General features: G+C 53.5%; 1 protein-coding gene across 1 annotated transcript in view; it reads right to left on the reverse strand.

Moving 5' to 3' along the window:
- Positions 1-15,574, reverse strand: part of LOC147616832 (Golgi transport complex protein-like protein) — a gene marked incomplete at its 5' end in the record, with an annotated part of 28,027 nt that extends 12,453 nt beyond the window's left edge. Inside the window, 2 exons of the mRNA XM_086777211.1 lie at positions 12,724-13,392; positions 14,830-15,574. Of these exons, the coding sequence (XP_086633337.1) occupies positions 12,724-13,392; positions 14,830-15,574 (1,414 nt within the window). The remainder of the gene's footprint in view (positions 1-12,723; positions 13,393-14,829) is intronic.
- Between the last annotated feature and the right edge of the window lie 2,949 nt (positions 15,575-18,523).

The following is an 18,523-nucleotide window of genomic DNA, read 5'->3' on the forward strand; positions in this document are numbered from 1 at the left end:
TGCGGAAGCTTCGGAGAAGGAATCGGTACTTCAAAACTCAGAAAACAGCAGTCTTTTCGCGACGGAATTAACGCACAAACTGAAAAAACGATGTGCTGAAAATAGAGAGAGAAGGGGGAGATGGAGAGGACACAGTATTGGGTCCCAATTACCCTCTGTAGGGCCCCCACCACGGATGGTGTATTTGCTTTATTAGAATGATGTAAATCTGAAACAAATACAAAGTACTTGACCTTTTCTTGGCTGGAAAACCTGCCCTTGACCTTCAGTCCTTCACCCCTTAGCTTTAGCAAACCCTTGGCTGTCCTGGCCCTTGAATGCTTGGAGCTCTTGGTGAAATATGAGATGATTCTAATGAAACTATGGGCTGGGCTTTTATACTTCCCAAAACATCCAGTCGGCTGGTTTACTGAAGACCCACGACTGAGTCTGATTAAATAAATGCTTTCACACCTATTTTACTACTGTCCAGCCTGCGCATACCTTCTGGACAGCTATCTGACTGCTGGGCACCTTGCGTAGAGGTGTGGGACTGCCCCCCACACCTGGCCGACTGGCTGGGCAGGGCTTCTAGCCCTGTCGGCTGCCTGTCCAGCAGCCCTAGGGCTGGCTGACAGCCCCTCCAGCCCATGCCTTGGCTGGTGGGCATAGCCTTGGGCTCTCCTGGCCCCTTGGGGGTGGTTGGACACCTCCCCCATGCCCATACTACAAATGCAAGCAAATACCTACACTGGGGTAGCCCTATGGGCTGGCCCCATCTCTACATGCAAACTACATGCCTACAGAGGCCTGGCATCCAGTTGCAAACCAGATACACAGAACATCTGACATCATTCCAGAGGGAGACTCACAGCGCGGACTGGCACTGCTCCATGTGCAGGACAATGCACACCTGACCTTGGACTCATGTGCAGGACAATGCACACCTGACCTCGGACGACTGAGATGGATCCCTGGCTGACTCGTCCCGGACTGGGCTCACATGGGACCAGTTCACCATCCCAGGTCCTGCACCTTCTGTACAGAATGTCTACGTGGCATCCAAGTGCGGGATGCACGTGACATTCATCGTCTTCGAACGAGGAGGCAGTTGGCTTCACCGCAAAGGATACCCGGGAATGGATTCTTGACAGTGGTGCTTCCAAGCACATGACTCCGTCCCGTGACTTCTTTCTGGATCTGAAACGGCAGTCAAGTCGCATTTTCATTGGCGACAACTCCACCATTCCGATACACAGTGAGGGCCGGATGGAGATTATTCCCAACGGCAAGGGGGGCAAGCATGCCTCCCGTGTTCTTTACGTCCCTGCTCTTGGTTTTCATCTTCTGTCAGTACATGAAGTATGCAAGACTGGCTTTCGGGTGGAATTTGAGGAGCATTCAGTTGCTCTACAGGACCGTGAGACTGGCCAGGTTGTTTGGGAAGGCAGTGTGGAGAATGGTATCTACAAGCTCTCTGCACTCTCCTCATTGACAGGTTCTCAGGTCGGAGATCTGTGCCACTTTCAATTTGGCCTTTGGAAAGGCAGTGTGGAGAATGGTATCTACAAGCTCTCTGCACTCTCCTCATTGACAGGTTCTCAGGTCGGAGATCTATGCCACTTTCAATTTGGCCACTTAAATGTGGATGCACTGCGGCGAGCTTTCCGGGACCAGGTGGTGGTTGGCTTGCCAGATGTTGGCAGCAGGCAAGGACGTTGCAGTTCTTGCATACGTGGTAAGCAGCATAGGGAATCCTTTCCGAAGCAGGCTTCCAGGCGGGCTTCAAAACCATTGGAGTTGATTCACACTGACTTGTGTGGACCTCAACAGACACCATCATTGGGAGGATCTCTCTATTTTATGCTCCTTGTTGATGAATGTACCAAATTCACGTGGGTCTACTTTCTTTCACAGAAGCACCAAGCTTTTGCACGGTTCAAGGATTGGCACGTGATGGTGGGAAAAGAGTCTGGATTGCAAGTAAAGACTCTCAGGACTGACAAAGGGGATGAATTCTCCTCGAATGTATTTCTCAGATTTTGTGCAGATCATGGCATCAAGAGGGAACTGGCCAATAAAGAATCGCCTTCAGAGAATGGAGTTGTAGAACGCAAAAACAAGACTGTGGTGGAGATGGCGAGGACCATGCTGGAGCATCGTGATCTTCCTCGTCCACTTTGGGGAGAGGCTGTGGCAACGGCTGTCCATACCCTCAACCGGTCTCCAACGACTTCAGTACCTAATATGATTCCGTTTGAGGCATACTTTGGCAGGAAACTTGATGTCTCCCACTTCCGTGTTTTTGGGAGTGATGCGTATGTACATATTCCGAAGAAGCAGAGGGGGAAGCTTGACTCCAAATCCCGCAAGCTTATATTTGTGGGGTATAATTCTCTTTCCAAGGGATACAGATTGTATGATCCAGAGAGGAATGAGATTGTTGTCAGACAGGATGTAGTCTTTGATGAGCATGTTCCAGTATCCGCTGTCGAGGAGCCGCCACTTCTTGGAGATCCAGAAGAGTCTGATGATGATTCCCATACTAATGTTCCAATTGATCAACCTCAGTCAGTACAGGAGGTTGAGCCCGCAGCTGGAGTAGAGCCCCCGCAACGGCACGAGGCTCCACAATCTGTTCGAGTACCCAGGTGGTTGATTGACACCCTTCGGGAGTCAGGTGTCACAGAGCTACCCTCCGAGTGGACCACAGAGGACGGCCCTCGAAGATCGCACAGAGTCCACGACAAAAGCAATACAGCGGAGCTTCTTCAGGTAAACTATGCTTTGATGTCTCGTATTATGCGGGACAAGGAGCCCACTTCCGTTAAGGAAGCCCTTTCACAGGATACTTGGAGGAAAGCCATGCAGGTGGAACTTGATGCCATCGAGAAGAACAACACATGAGAGTTGGTACCGAGGCCGTCGAAACGGTCAGTTATTGGTGTCAAATGGGTCTTTAAGACCAAATATGCGTTAGATGGGTCGGTGGACAAACACAAAGCCAGACTTGTGGCTAAAGGTTATGCTCAGCGGCCAGGCATCGACTACGAGGATACCTTTGCACTGACAGCACGGATGACCACGATTCGGACCGTTCTTGCCCTTGCTTCTTCTCAGGTGGCCCGTGTATCAAATGGATGTAAAATCTGCGTTCCTTAATGGTGACCTGCAGAAGGAGGTGTATGTTGAGCATCCTCCAGGCTTTGTTGTTCTAGGATCAAAAGGGATGGTTTACAGGTTACGTAAGGCCTTGTGTGGTCTTACACAGGCTCCCAGGGCTTGGAATCAGAAGATTGATTCCTTCTTTGTTCGGACTGGTTTTCAGAGATCGGTTGCAGATCCCAACCTGTATCTCTTGCGGGAACGCGGCATAGTTACGATTATCATCCTTTATGTGGATGATCTCATTCTCACCGGCGGTCATGTGGAGCACATTGGCGTGACGAAGGCTGCCTTGTCAAAGGAGTTTGAGATGACCGACCTAGGCTTACTCCACTTCTTTTTGGGATTGGAGATCTGGCAGACCCAGAGGGGGTTTTTTGTCTCTCAGCAACGGTATGTTCATGAGTTGCTTGAGGCCTTTGGGATGGAGAACTACAAGCCTATTACTTTGCCAATGGACCCAAATACAAAGTTAACTGTTAATGATCCTTGTGAGCCAGTTGATGCCTCGCAGTATCGGAAGTTGGTTGGTTCACTGATCTGGTTGCTGAACACCAAATTGGACTTGAGCTTCTCCGTGGGACTGTTGAGCTCTTTTATGCAGACGCCATTGAAGTCTCATTGGGACGCAGGCTTGCGGATCTTGCGGTATCTGCAGAGTACGAAGGATCTAGGACTCTTTTACACAAGAGGGGATGTAGTCAAACTCCAAGGTTGGAGTGACTCAGATTGGGGAGGAGATCCAGACACGAGGTTACAGTTTTACCCTCGGCTCAGGAGCAGTTTCTTGGAGCAGTAAGAGGCAGCCAACTATTGCCCTATCTTCGACAGAGGCAGAGTACCGGGCTGCTTGTGGTGCTGCTTGCGAGGGTGTGTGGCTGCGGAGGCTGCTAGGCGAGATTGGGTTTCCACAGAAGGAGCCCACAGTCATCCAGTGTGATAACCAGAGTTGTATAGCTATTGCTCGGAACCCGGTCTTCCATGCCCGGACCAAGCACATAGAAATACAGTATCACTTTGTACGTGAGAAGATCTTGGCTGGTGACATCTTGCTACTTTATTGTTCGACGGAGGACAATGCGGCAGACCTCTTCACGAAGTCTCTACCTCAGGCTACGCTCAGGCGGCACTCCAGCTCCCTAGGGTTGATTTCACAGCCAGGAGCTGAGAGGGGGTGTTAGAAGTCATCTCCTATCTTTATCAGACACCAGGGCCTTTGTTGTGGGTGTGCCCGCCCTATATAGGTGTTTTCTCATTTTTCCTCACTCCCCGTATTTTTTTCCCATTTTTCCCTATTTTTCCATGGTGTATGTGGCTGCCCTATGCTGGCAAGATCACACAAAAGCTGGCCGACTACACTCGTGTTCATATGGAGCTCGCCGACTTTTACTGTTGAGGTTGTGGAGGTTTTTTGGCTGGCCGACTAGAGGAGACCCGGTCGTGCGGCTAGTGGCCTGTTTCTCCATTGGCCGACTGCATGTATGGGGCCATATAAAATGGCCCCATGGCCCCCACATCATTGTATCTTGTTTTCATTGCAGGATCTTGTGTATAGAGAAGATTTACACGCCTATCTCTCTCCTTCTGTTGTGCTATCTATCTTCTGCACTCTACTTTTTTTCTTTTTCTTTTTTTTCGAGAAACGATCCTTTCATTAGTTATATAAAAACGCCCGTAGGGCTACAAAAGATCTCTCTTGCTCATAAGAGAAACAAAGCAGTGAATACAGCAAGTCAGCCCGGGAGACTCTCCCTAGGTGCTGCAAAATACAAGCATCAGTACAAAGGACTGAGGGGCTAAATCATACAATAGGGGGGGGGGGGGGGGGGGGGGGGGGAGGCCAAACAGGTGGCCTGTAATGCCAACGGGGGGATCCCGTGTGTAAGGTATAGAAGGGGCCGATGTGCCAGGTGGTGTGAAAGGCCTAGCGCCGAAAAATCGCCTCATCCGAGTCGCCCCGGATGCGGTCATACTGTCCTCGCAGGGTGTGGATCAACTCCTGCCAAATCCCCCGTACAGTCTCTGCTGGTGGCTCCAGTCTCCCCTCAAAGGCCGTGAAACACCGGGCCCTCCAGGTGAACCAGATGGTGAGGCTGCTGAGGAGCTCCCATTGTAAATCCCTCTCCTGTGTCCAGCTGGCGGACGAGAAATCCGGTGCCAGAACCAGGCGAGGCTGGCCCCTAATGAATCTGATGGCCTGACTGTCCTGCTCCATCTCATAGCCCATAGCAGGCCCTGACGAAGTCGACCAAGCAGCGGCACCCCACGTAAACATACCCTCTGGAGAGAGGGGGGCCAGAATACGCAGCATCCGCAGCCAAATCTGTTGCGCGCCTGAGGGCAATCCCAAAGGCAATGTCTCTGTGTCTCCATATGGTGGCCGCATCGGACGCAGGCCGCTGAAAGACCGCTGTAAACAAGCCAGGTGCCAACTGCTAAGCCCTTGTGGGCGACCAGCCACTGGAAAGTCGAGATCCTGCGGGCCTGTCGACTAGCCCACAGCCGGGCCCAAAAATCCTCCAGGAACTCCTATGAGAGTCCCTGTAGCCGCCAATGCCCCGCTGCAGCTGGAGAGACCATCCTCCTCGCCGTCAAAATATGCCGCCCCAGCCGAACTGTATACTGGAAAAAGGTGATCTCTGTGGCCTCAAGGGATGCATAAGGATCATGCCACTCGTACTCCCCAGGGTCCCACTGTAGCCGGGCCAAGGGGCGCGCTGCATATGCCCATATGCGCCAATCCGGGAGCACATCTGCAGGGTCGGGGTCAATATGCCACTTCCGAGAAGTGGCGGCCACTACCCGTATCCTCTGAAAGGTGCACTCTACAACCAAAGGCGACTCCACCTCCACTCTCTGAAGTCTGCCCTCATCCTGAGTCTCATAGTAGAGGCATCTGCCATCCTCAGTGCAAGCTCTGACAGCAATCAGAATCTCCAACTGTGTAAAGGCTCCCATCCACCGTGGGGCCACTGGCTCGAAAGGCGTGAACCACTCCTCTGTGAGTGCCTCCTGAATATCATCCCTCATAATCAAACCCCCTCTGAAGTGACTCAGCCTCTCCACCTGGATCTCCTCTGGGAGACTGCAGAAGGCCTGCCAGTCTCCAAAGCTACGTGCTGGGCCTGCTGCTAAAGGTCCCCAGGCCAGACGAGGCCGAGAACCCAGCATATGACCCTGCTCTGTGCGAACCGCTGGGCTCCAGATGAGCGGCTGTCTGGCCCGCTCCTCAACACAAGGAGGAGGTCGCTGAGAGAGCCCCGGTCTCAGCAGCTCCCAGCTCTCAGGATGCTCAAAGCAAATCTATCCTCCCATCCTCTACTGAGGCCTGTCCTCCTCATCTCTATGAAGATCCAGCGAATCTCTGGTGCCCAAGTGCCCCCTGTTGGGGGAGCCCAAGCCTGCAGCCGCTGCAAGAGAAGCTCTTTCCAAGGCTCAGCGCCTGGAAGCAGCCCCCGAACAATAAGCTTCCCCAATAAGGCTCTACTCTGATCGACTGGATCTATAATGCCCAAGCCTCCCTGAGCCAACGGAAGTGTAATAACTGCCCATGCAACCTTTGCCCGGGCTGGCTGACCGTCCCGCCCAGACCAAAGAAAGTTCCTGATCAACCTCTGTACCTGGCTGATGCAAGAGCTCGAGAAGATCCAGCAAGACGTAATGTACCACATGGTTGCTAACAGCACCTGATTTGCCACAACCACCCTCCCCGCCAAGGATAGTCGAGTTGTACTCCAATACAAAAGCTTCTTCCGAATGCTCAGAAGAAGCGGGGCAATCTGCTGCTCAGGTGACAAATCTAGTCCAATCTGGCATCCCAAATACCGCACTGCTGTGCCAGGAGGAATCCATCTAAAACCGGGGTCCGGGCTCCATGCCGGAGTGGGAGCACTACTGATCCAAAAGGCCACTGTCTTGCGCCAATTGATCAATGCTCCCGAAGCTGCACTAAAAACCTGGAGCGACTGCTCTGCCCGAAGAAGATTGGCCTCTTGGCCATGCAAAAATAAGCCCGTGTCGTCTGCAAACTCAGCATCGAGCAGGTCCTCCCCCCGGACTGGGAGCTGGAGTCCTCTCAAACCAACCTCCTCTCCCGTCAAATACATGCTCATAGCCTCCGCAAAGAAGAGAAAAAGAAAAGGGGCGAGGGGACACCCCTGACGGACTGATCTCGTCAGCTCAAAACTCGGCCCCCGTCCTCCTGCAATCAACACCTGGCTACGAGCTGTGGAATACAGAGCCGCCACCCCTCTGATCCATCCTGGCTCAAAGCCCAGGCGAAGCATAGTGCCCTCTAAGAAACCCCAATCAACTCTATCGTATGCCTTCTCAAAATCGAGAAGCATCACGACCAAGTTCTCGCCAAGAAATCTAGCTCGGGCCGTCGCCTCCCAGAAAGTAAAGATGTTGTCAAGGATACTGCGCTCCTTGACGAATCCTGTCTGGGTAGCATGAATCAACTCCCCCAGGAAGGGCTGGATCCTCAAGCTCAAGGCCTTCGCTAAGACCTTGTAGACAGTATTGAGGATCGTAATAGGCCTCCAATGCCGAATATCATCTGATACTCCCTCCCCCTTGGGGATAAGAAAGATCAAGCCCTCTGAAAAGCTCTGTGGCATCACCCCAGTGTCCAAAACATACTGAAAGCCCCTGCGGAGGCTTGGCCCCAAAAGGTCCCAATAGCACGTAAAAAAGGCTGGCGTCAATCCGTCCTCCCCTGGGCAACTATGTCGCGGCAGGACCCTCAAGGCCTCGGCAAGCTCAATCTCTGAAAGAGGCGCACCAAGAACTGTACGCATACGATCTATGACCCTCCTCTGCACATGGGCCCACACAGTCTGTCTGCAAGCATCTCGATCCTCAGTGGCTGGCTCCGCTGAAAGCAGGTCTCTATAGAATGCAATGGCAATGGCTCTGATCTCCCCGGGCTCAGTAGCTACTGATCCATCCGGTCTACCAAGCTGACAGACTCCTGCTCGAGCATGGCGGGGTCCAGTGATCTCAAAAAACTCCCCAGTCACTCTATCACCAAGCTGCGTCCACTGAGAGGACTGACGACGATAGTAAAACTCATGTCTCTGCTCCTCTGCCTCTCTAACCTCCTGGCGTGCCTGGCTCAGCTGTGACGCCACCCACTCACATGCAGGCTGCTGCTCCTGAAGGCGCTGTAGCGAAGCAAGGCTGCGTCTCAGCCGATGCTCCCGCTCGCGAATCTCTCCCAGCCGTGTCAAAGCTGCAGCGTGCAAAAAAGAGCTAAGCTCGATGAGTCCCTGGGCACACTGGCCTGCTGCATCCTGGTCAGAGCACTGACTATCATGCCAGATCCTCTCAATGTCCTCAGCGAGACTTGGGATCTGTAAGTACCCTCTCTGGGATCCTCAACTGCAAGCTGGGCTCCCGTGTCCTCTCCTTCAATGTCAAGATAACTGGCGAATGATCTGAAAATGAGATGCCAACGAGAATGCCGACGGAGCCCCCTCGCTCCCCTAACCAGTCGCCCACATAAAAGCGATCAATCCGTGATAGATTAGTCCCTCCCTGCCGGCGATCCGACCGAGAGAAACTAAGACTGTCCTGAGAGCGGGAGAAGGCCCCATGCTGCCATGCATCAGTGATCCTCAGTGACATGCAAAACCGGTCCCAAGCTGCAAGCTCCGTACCGTGCACTGTAACATGACTGCCTCCCACCCTATCGGCCGGGTCCTCAAGCATGTTGAAGTCTCCCCCGACACACCAATGTGCGGCCTCTGGCAATGCATCCGTAACCTGGGTCCAGAACTCTGCTCTGGCACTAGCATGATTGGGCGCATAGACGTTGAGCACGCCCAATAGCTCATCATGCATCCTCAGAATGACATACTGTGCTCTACCAGGCACAATGATCCCTCGATCCACAATGGCCTGCCGCCATACATCTGCAATGACCATGCATACTCCTCCCTGTCCACCCAAAGGACCGAACCCTGCAGACCAAAAGGTGTCCCATCTACCAGGCATCACCGAACCATATCTGCAGATCTTGCTCTCACCCAAGTGGTGCTCCTGCATCATCAAAATATCAATGCTGCCACCAACCAGGCATCTCTGAAGCTCCTGCCTCAAGCAACCACGATAGCGTATAAAATGTGCTCCGCCAAGGCCCTGTACATTCCATGAGATGATACTCATGGATGACCTGCTGAGGTGGATGCTGTCTCAGCCGTACGGCGGGCCTTCGCAAGCGGCTTGGATGGAGAGTAGTCCCCATCCAAGCGGCTGCGAATCTGCCCACCCGGTGTACTGCAAGAATCACGGATCAGGCGCCAGTGGCTGTGGCCCATGGCGACTGCCTCCCGCTCTGACAGAGCAACCTCGTGTATACATACATATCCAGGGTCGCGTGCTAAGTCTGCCACTATGCGAACGACCAAATGTCGAATCCCTGAGGCATCCACACTCCCGGGATCCAAGAAAAAATGAGCCAACTCCCATAGTCGGCCTATCACATCTGTCACCTCCAGATCGCTCACATGATGAGAAAACTCAACTGCCTGAGTCTTCAAAGTGCTAAGAGCGAGCTCTAGAGTCCACTCCCGGTCGCAAGGGCCACATAGAGGGAACGAGAAGGCCACCGCTGAATCAAGTGCCTCCTCCCCGCGGGCCGGAGGTATCACTACATGAACTCGGATGGGTGCTGGCTCATGGGGGCCCTCTGCTCCAAAAAGCCGTGTAAAGGCGTAATCAAAAGCCTCCGAGCGCTGTCTAATGCCGAGGCGACTCAGCCGACTGCGGATAGATGATATCCGTGAAGCCCGAATCGGCATGGTAGGTCTCCTCTGTGGTGCTCAAGCGAGGTCAGTACTCAGCGCCCTCCGGACTGCAGGTGAACGCCAGGGGACTGCCAGGGCCTCCCGGGGAGGTGAGGCAGGCGGGGGGGGGGGGGGGGGGGAGGAGGGGGAGGCGAGGGGGGTGGAGAGGGAGCCGCTGCCGAAACCGGAGCGGGGACGGGAGGAGGCGAAGGTGGAAGCGGGGCGGTGGGAGGGGACGGGGGTGGGGGGGTGAAGGAGGGGGTGCTGGCATCTCCTGGTCCTCAGTCGCGTCGCTGCAGGGGTCTCCTCCTGGAGGGGAGCAAAGCTGTTTCTCACGGGAACCCAATGAGGCTGAGACTGTGGCTACTGTTGCAGCAACGGTCTCTGAGCGTGCTGCTGCGGCTGTCTCCCTCGGCGGCGCCCCTGTCCAGGCTGCCACTCCGAGGTCGCTGTGGCCTGAGCAGGTGTCCCGGAGGCAGCCTGCCGAGCCGCATCTGTGGGCGGGCCATCAGGGGCCTGCTGCTGTGGTGAGGGTCGGGGTCTCCTGCGAGGGCAGGGCTTAGCCAGATGACCGACCTGCCTGCAAATGAAGAACTGGTTCGGGAGCCCCGAGAACTCCACTCTCTGATCAATCCATCCCCCCCCTATCCTAGGTAGCTGAATGACCTTAGGAAGGGAGGAGATGTCAGACACCAAAACTCTGACCGAAGGTAGCCCAGCTGCTCTGGCCACCACTGAAGCTGCTATGGGGCCAGTCTCTAGTACCGAGCCCACCAATGCTCCTAGCCTAGAGAGGAGTGGAAGATACTCCCGGCAGAGTCCAGGGAAGCAAACTGTAACATGAAAAAGGCGCTCTCCCTGCTCAGCCGCTGCTAGGTCAAAGCCATGCTGCCAAGGTCTGAAGAAAGCCCGAGCACCCCTGATGTCAAGGGGACTCGTGGCAAGGACCTTGGCCACGCTCTGGGCGGTCTCGAACTCGATCTGGTAATGTCCACGGCCCAGTAGCTGTACATCCAGGATCTTGCCCACATCTGCAAGAAGGCAGGCCTGGAGAAGATCCCGGATCTCCCCTCTGCTGGGGTGAGTGCCGACTATACGGCAGATGGTGGAATGAGCCTGGAGGCGTTCCACCTCTGCGGTGAGGCTCGCTTCCTCTTCTAGCGAAAGAGAAAGCCTGATGGGGGTGTCCTCAGGGGCGGACGAGGGGGCTGCGGATGAGTCCCTCTGAGGCGGGGCGGGAGGAGCCTCCATCAGAGTCTGAAGCTATGGCGAAGGCGAGGCGAAAGCGGAGATCCTGCAAGAACCAAACTACACACAGAGAGGCGGAGACGAAGGCCGGAGAAAAAAGGAAAAAAGGAAAAAACCCCCTGGGGGCGGAAGTCAGCAAAAAAAGGAGGGGGGGGTGAAACGGCGAAGGAGAGACCCTAGGGGGGGGGGGGGGGGGGGGGCGGGAGCTGCGCGCAAGAGGGGAGGGGTGGAGAAAGAGCTGGCGGAGGGGGGGGGGCAGCCACTTGCAGGTTTTACAGATTTTTTTTCCCACCCACCCACCCTTTCAGGTTACTCCCCGCGATGGACGATTTACTAGAGATGGCTGAGAAGCACATGAAGATTCCGACTTTCCCCACGTTCCCAGTGGACCGTCAGTTGGACGGGTCCAATTACGGCATCTAGAAGGTCATGATGGAGTCTGTGCTGGAGTCATATGACCTTGTTGATTTCATCATCATCGGGATTCCACGGCCGGAAGCAGAGGAAGGGGAGTTACTGTCGATGAGGAAGGACCAAGAGGCACAGCATATGGGAGCACTTGGCTTCTCTTTATAACAGGGTATCACCCATGAAACGGATCTCCTTGGAAGTGCAGATGCGGGTTATGAACCCTGCAAAGTCCTCGACGATGCGGGAACACATTAACAAGTTGCAGGCCCTTCAGCAGGAAGTCCTACAAGCTGGGAAAGAGATATCATCTGAAGACATGGCCATCACTTTGCTGTCCCACTTGCCTGCTCAGTATTCTGCTTTCTATTCCTCGTTGATTACGAGTGGCAGGCTCAGCACCATTACCTGGGAGGAGCTTGTGCCAATGGTCTTAGACCAGGAGGAACGTTTCACAAACCCTCCTCACAGCGGCGGTTCAGAGGCCTTAACTGGCCAACGGTCGAAAGGCCGGAATAACAACAAGGACAAAGGGAAGGCTTCATCGGAGAAGTCTTCTGAGAAGAAGCCTGACTCAGAACGAGAGAAGCTGAAGGCCGAAAGATTCTGCAATGATTGTGGCGAGAAAGGCCACTATTGGAGGAAGTGCCCTAAGCGGACAGGGAAGAGTGCTGATTCCTTAGCCTCAGCTGCAAAGACTCCGGCATTTGTGCACTTAGAGATGATGGACTCCGATGCTTCATCATCTTCGAGCGAGGAGGCAGTTGGCTTCACCGCAAAGGATACCCGAGAATGGATTCTTGACAGTGGTGCTTCCACGCACATGACTCCATCCCGTGACTTCTTTCTAGAGCCATTCTCTAACGCACGACTAGGAGACCTGTTGCATATATGAACCGCGGTTTTCAATGCTTCTCCCCAGAACTGCTGAGGGAGATTAGCAGTGGACAGCATGCAACGGACTCGCTTACATAACGTATGATTTACCCTCTCAGCCACCCCATTCGAAGAGAGATTATAAGGAGGTGTGAGCTCCCTCTAAGCTCTTAATTCCCTGCTTCTCACAAAACTCGTTTAAACGCTTTAGATACATACTCTGTCCCATTGTCAGTTCCCAAGCACTTTAGTTTCTTACCTGTTTGAGTACTCACATAGGCATAGTACCTTTTAAATGCATCTAAGGCCTCATCCTTATGTTTCAAGGGATATGCCCACAACTTTCGAGATGCATCATCAACAAAAGTGATAAAATATTTCATACCACCATATGTTTTCACAGGCATAGAACACACATCAGAATGAACCAAATCAAGTGTTTGAGACTTTCTTCGCACACCAGAGTAGTAAGAACGTTTTACTTGCTTTCCAAAAATACAGTCAGGACAAAAATCAAAATGAGATTTCTTTACATCAACTCTCTTAAGAGAAGAGAGTACCTGTAAGCCCTTGTGGCTCATATGACCAAGCCTCTTGTGCCAAAGCTCCATGTGAGACTTCACATCCGCAACAGCAAGACACTTTCCAGAGATAACCTTTGAATGCAAGTAGTACAGTGTGCCTCTTTTGCTGCCTTTGGCTACAAGCATAACACCCTTGTGCATCTTCCACATGCCACTGCCAAATGTGGTAGAGAAACCACACACATCCAGCTGACCCACTGATAGCAAACTCTTTTTGATGCCAGGAACATATCTGACATCATGGAGCTGCAGCTCCTGCCCATTCTTAAGGACCAACTGTATAGTCCCTTTGCCCTCTAGATTGCATGCATGATTGTCCCCAAGGAACACTTTACCGCATGGGCCTGGAGTATACGAGGCAAACGCATCCACATTTGGAGTGCTCTGTGCTCTGTCATCCTGGTTCTTCTACTGGTTCATGGTCTTTATCTATTTGCCTCTTCTGGATCTAGCCCTGAGAATGTCCATGGCATCTGTGATGCACATGACATCCCCCTCTGCTAAACTTGATGACGGGAATCCAACCTGCTCTTGGATGACTGTCATCATCCCAATCCTGTCCCGAAGTCCCTCTGTCATCATCCATCCCTGGCAAACCTTTTTCCCTGAAAATTCGATCTATTCTCCAAACCACTCTGTCTCTGATGAAGATCTATGCATCTGGTCTTCCTCTAGTCCACAATCCATTCCTGCCCTGGCTCTAAACACCGTCTTGGTCTTCGTTCCTGGAACTGAGTCTGGCACTCTCACATCACCCTTGGAGGATCAACCTCCCTTGGGACCGTTACCTGAGAACCTATCTAGCTCACGGAACTGCCATCCCCATCTGGCACTGTGGAACACCACCAACAAACCTCCTGGGAGTTCTTCCCGCTTCTGTGCTCCTCGCCTTGGGCTTCGAATCCGTGTACTTTCCTGTACCTTGGACCTGTACACCATCATATGGGACTGATTCAGCGTTTAGCTTTGCTGAGCCTAATGCTCTGATACCAATGTAACGCGCGGAAGCTCTGGGTAGTCTTCTTTCAGCCCTAAACACTCTTGGAAACCTTCTGATGCAAAAACGCACCATCTGATGCAAAAACGTAGGTAGAGAGAGAGTAGAGAGAGAGAGTGAGAAGTGCTAGAAATTCAGTGTATACTATGGTACAAAAAGGTACATATCTTTGCAGCCCTTGGCTGCCTTCATAAAAAGGTGGCTAAACCTAAAATCTGTCCCCTATGGAACCTCTAGTGATCCAATCCCCTAGTGGGAGAGAATGAGATCAAAGATGAGCACTTGAGCCCTTTTATATGGGTCTTGGACCATGGAGGAGCTGGCCGACTGCTGGTCGGCCAGTTCAGAATTCTTTTATCGCCTTTTTTAGCCAATCCGACCAGATCTACTCCTTGCTCTTGAGGCGCATTCTGCTGCCCGACTGGACTCCAGTCCACACCCTCATGTGCCTGCAGCCGACTGAGACTTTCACCATCTTATGATGCTTTTCAGCCGCCTGGTTCTGTGAGCTTCTTTTTGGTCCTTCTAAATCCTTGCTCCAAGTCCTGCTCCAGTTTACACTGCCATCAGTGCTCTGTGCTCTGTCATCCTGGTTCTTCTACTGGTTCATGGTCTTTATCTGTTTGCCTCTTCTGGATCTAGCCCTGAGAATGTCCATGGCATCTGTAATGCACATGACATCTGACATCATGGAGCTGCAGCTCCTGCCCATTCTTAAGGACCAACTGTATAGTCCCTTTGCCCTCTAGATTGCATGCATGATTGTCCCCAAGGAACACTTTACCGCATGGGCCTGGAGTATACGAGGCAAACGCATCCACATTTGGAGTTACATGGAACGAAGCCCCTGAATCAACAATCCATGATTGAGGCATCTCATCATGGGTGGTCAGCAAAGCATCTATGACATCCTTTCTGTCAATGTGCAAGTCACATTTGACATCACTAGCACATGACTCAACAGAATCTGATGCAGCAAGTATGTCCTCTGTGTCTGACAACTCAGTGATAACGACACTAGAGGCAACATTGGCTTTTTCAGCCTCAGAGGATGGTTTTTCTTTCGCATCTTTCTTCTCATCTTTCTTGTTCTTGCCCTGCCACTCCTTTTTCCTCTCTTGCTCCTTCTTAAAGAACCTGCGGTCGGGCTTTTTATGCCCTTTTCTGCCACATTGATAACAAGTAACCTCAAAGTCTTTCTTTTCCTTCCCCTTGCTCTTACTCCTTGCCCTGTTAAAGGAACCTTCAGCGTTCTTGCTTCTACCTCTAACTTGGTAGGCACCACCTGACTCACCACTTGTTTTCCTCCTTATTTCTTCATTGAGAATAGAGCCCCTGACTCCATCATAGCTCAACGAAGAGAAGTTACTTAATGAGACAACTAGTGTCTCCCACGAGTCGGGTAGTGTCATCAACAAGAAGATAGCTTTCAGCTTATCATCAAATGGAGGAAGACCTGTGTCCTGAAGCTGGCTCAGGATAACTGTAAACACACTCAGATACTCGGATGCTAACTTAGATTCATCCAGCTACATATTCACCAGCTTCCTCATCAGGTGAACCTGATTAACTCGCGTGACATTCTCATAAGTAGCCTTGAGCTTCTTCCAAATGTCAGAAGCTTTATCAAGACCCTTGAGTTCTGTCAGAATATCATCTTTCCTTTTTTTTTTTTCCGGAAAAACGATCCTTCTATTAGTTAATGAGAAAACGCCATAAGGCTACAAAGCTCACCTCGCAAGGAGGGATAAAAAAACACAGTGAACACCTGAGCTCCACCCCCGTGGCTGGCCGCTCTCTGGGGGGGGCTACCTAGTAGTACATGTGGGAGGTGAGAAAAGCCAAACTGGAGGCCTATAGTGCCAAGTGACATCCTCGCCCCTCGCGGTGAGGAAACGGCCAGGCTGCCAAGTGCGGAGGAAAGCCTTGCGGCGCCCTCTCATGCGATCCGAGTCGCCCTGGAGTTTCCCCCAAGGTGTGAATGATGTCCACCCAAAGGGCCTGTATGACCTCCGCCGGTGGAGTCGCCTGGCGGTCAATGGCCTCCCTGCATCGGGCTCTCCATATGTGCCAAGCCGTCATGCTGCTGATCATCTCCCATCTGTGCCCGACCCCCTCCTGAGGGGCTGCCGAAGAGAAGTCTGGCGTCGGAACCACCGCCATCGCCCTGTCAGAGACCTGGATGGTCACACTGCCAGGGACGTCCTCATATCCAAGGGCCGGGCCGCTGTCCGTGGCCCAAGCCACCGCACCCCACGTCACCAGCATCTCACCTGGTGAGCCTGCAAAAATCATCCTGAGAGCGCGCTGCCAGACCTGCTGTACCTGTGGGCAATCCCATAAGCAGTGCCGCTGCGACTCCTGTGCATGGCCGCACCGAGGGCAGGACGCTGGGTGTCTGCCAAAAGCTAGCCAAGCCCCCACAGCCAGTCCTCTATGCGCTGTGAGCCAGAGAAAAAGCGTCACCTTCCGGGGCCAGAAGCTGGCCCAAAGGCGCTACCAGAAGTCCCTAAGAAAGGCAGGGGAGAGCCCCTGTCGCCGCCAATGCTCGGCCGCCGCCGGGGTGCTCGCTATCCTGTGCCTCTGAATCCGCCGCCCCAGCCTCACTGTGTACTGAAAAAAGGGGATGCCTGGGCTGGTAGGGGCCGAGTAGGGATCTCGCCAAAACCACTCACCTGGATCCCACTGAAGGCGAATAAGAGGCCTGCTGTCCCAAGCCCATAATCTCCAAGAACAGTCCTCCCCTATCGAGGCCGGTGAGGGGTCTACATGCCATTGTCTCTGATGAAAGCCGACCACCCGCACCCTCTGAAGAATACAGCCCTGGAGCCCATCCAAATCTAGTCGTGTCCTCTGAAGCTGGCCACCCTCTCCCACCTCGAAAGTGAGTGGGGCGACTCTCTCCACTGTGCCGCAGACCGCTAGAAGGATCTCATGCCGAGTAAAGACACCCATCCACTGTGGAGGTGGAGGGTCCTGTACTGGGGTCCGCCACTCCCGGGGGATGGCCGCCTCAATGTCCTGTCTCATCAACTCTCTGCCCCTCATCCCACTGAGTCTCCTCTCCTGAGCCTCGAGAGGCAACTGCTGAAAACACATCCAGTCGTCTAGGGACTGGGCTGGGCCGGGAGCTCAACGGGCCCCACGACACGTGAGACCGCGATCCAACCATATGGCCACTGGGAAGTCGAATCAAGGGGTTCCAGATCAATGGCTGCCTCAGGCGCTCCTCATCGGTGCCCGGGGGAGTCTGGAAGAGTGACGGCCTCAGATGCGCCCAGGCCCTCAGAAGGCTAGCTGCAAAACGCTCCTCGAAGCCAAGGCCCACTCCTCTGGATCGCTGCTCTGTAAAGATCCACCTGATGCTGGGGGTCCAGGGGCCGCTAAGAGAAGGAGTGCGGCTGAGCATCCTGGAAACAAGAAACTCCTTCCACGGCTCAGCGCCTGGCAGGAGGCCACGAACTACCAACTTGCCAAGCAAAGCTCGGCTTTGGCAAATAGGATCAACAATGCCCAGGCCGCCTCTCTCCCTCGGCTGAGTGATCACATCCCATGCCACCTTGGCCCTGGCGGGCCGCCCGTCGCCACCGGACCAAAGAAAGTTCCTGATGAGCCTCTGCCACCTGGCCAATGCACGCCCGAGAGAAGGCCCAGCAAGAAGTGATGTACCACATGGTAGCAAGCAGAACCTGGTTGGCCACAACTACTCGGCCAGCCAGAGATAGACGAGCGGTACTCCAATACAGAAGCTTCTTCCGAATGCTCAGAAGAAGGGGGGCTATCTGCTGCTCTGGAGATATGTCAATGCCCACATAGCATCCCAGATAACACACTGTAGTGCCGGGGGGCAGCCACTGAAAACGATCAACTGGCCTCCAAGTCGGGGGGGTCATAGAACTGACCCACAACCCACACGACTTGTGCCAGTTGATCAAAGCGCCCAAAGCTCTGCAGAACCTGTCCATGGCTGAGGCGAAGCGGCGGAGGTTCTCCTCACCTCCCTGAAGATAGACAGCGGTGTCATCCGCAAACTCTGAGTCTAGGAGCTCCTCCGAGGTGCGGATGGGAAGCTGGAGGCCCCGCAAACCTATATCCTGTGCCGTCAAAAAAGTGCTCATGGCCTCCGCCACAAAAAGGAAAAGGAAGGGCGCCAAGGGGCACCCCTGCCGCACCGAGCGCGAGAGCTGGAACCTCTCTCCGCGCACGCCCTGTATCAGCACCTGGCTATGAGCCGATGTGTAGAGTGCAGAGACCCCACGGATCCACTGAGGGGGGAAGCCCATCCTCTCCATAGTGCCTTCCAAGAAGGCCCAGTCCACCCGATCATATGCCTTCTCGAAGTCGAGAAGGAGCACTGCGAGATCCTCCTGCCGAAATCTAGCCAAAGCCGTAGCCTCCCAGAAAGAGAAAATGTTATCCAGAATGCTCCTATCTTGGATGAAGCCTGTCTGCGTGGAGTGGATGATGTCCGGAAGGTG

This window comes from Cibotium barometz, chromosome 38, assembly GCF_041138505.1.
Source record: "Cibotium barometz isolate CiBa-2024 chromosome 38, ASM4113850v1, whole genome shotgun sequence".
Classification (NCBI taxonomy): Eukaryota; Viridiplantae; Streptophyta; class Polypodiopsida; order Cyatheales; family Cibotiaceae; genus Cibotium; species Cibotium barometz.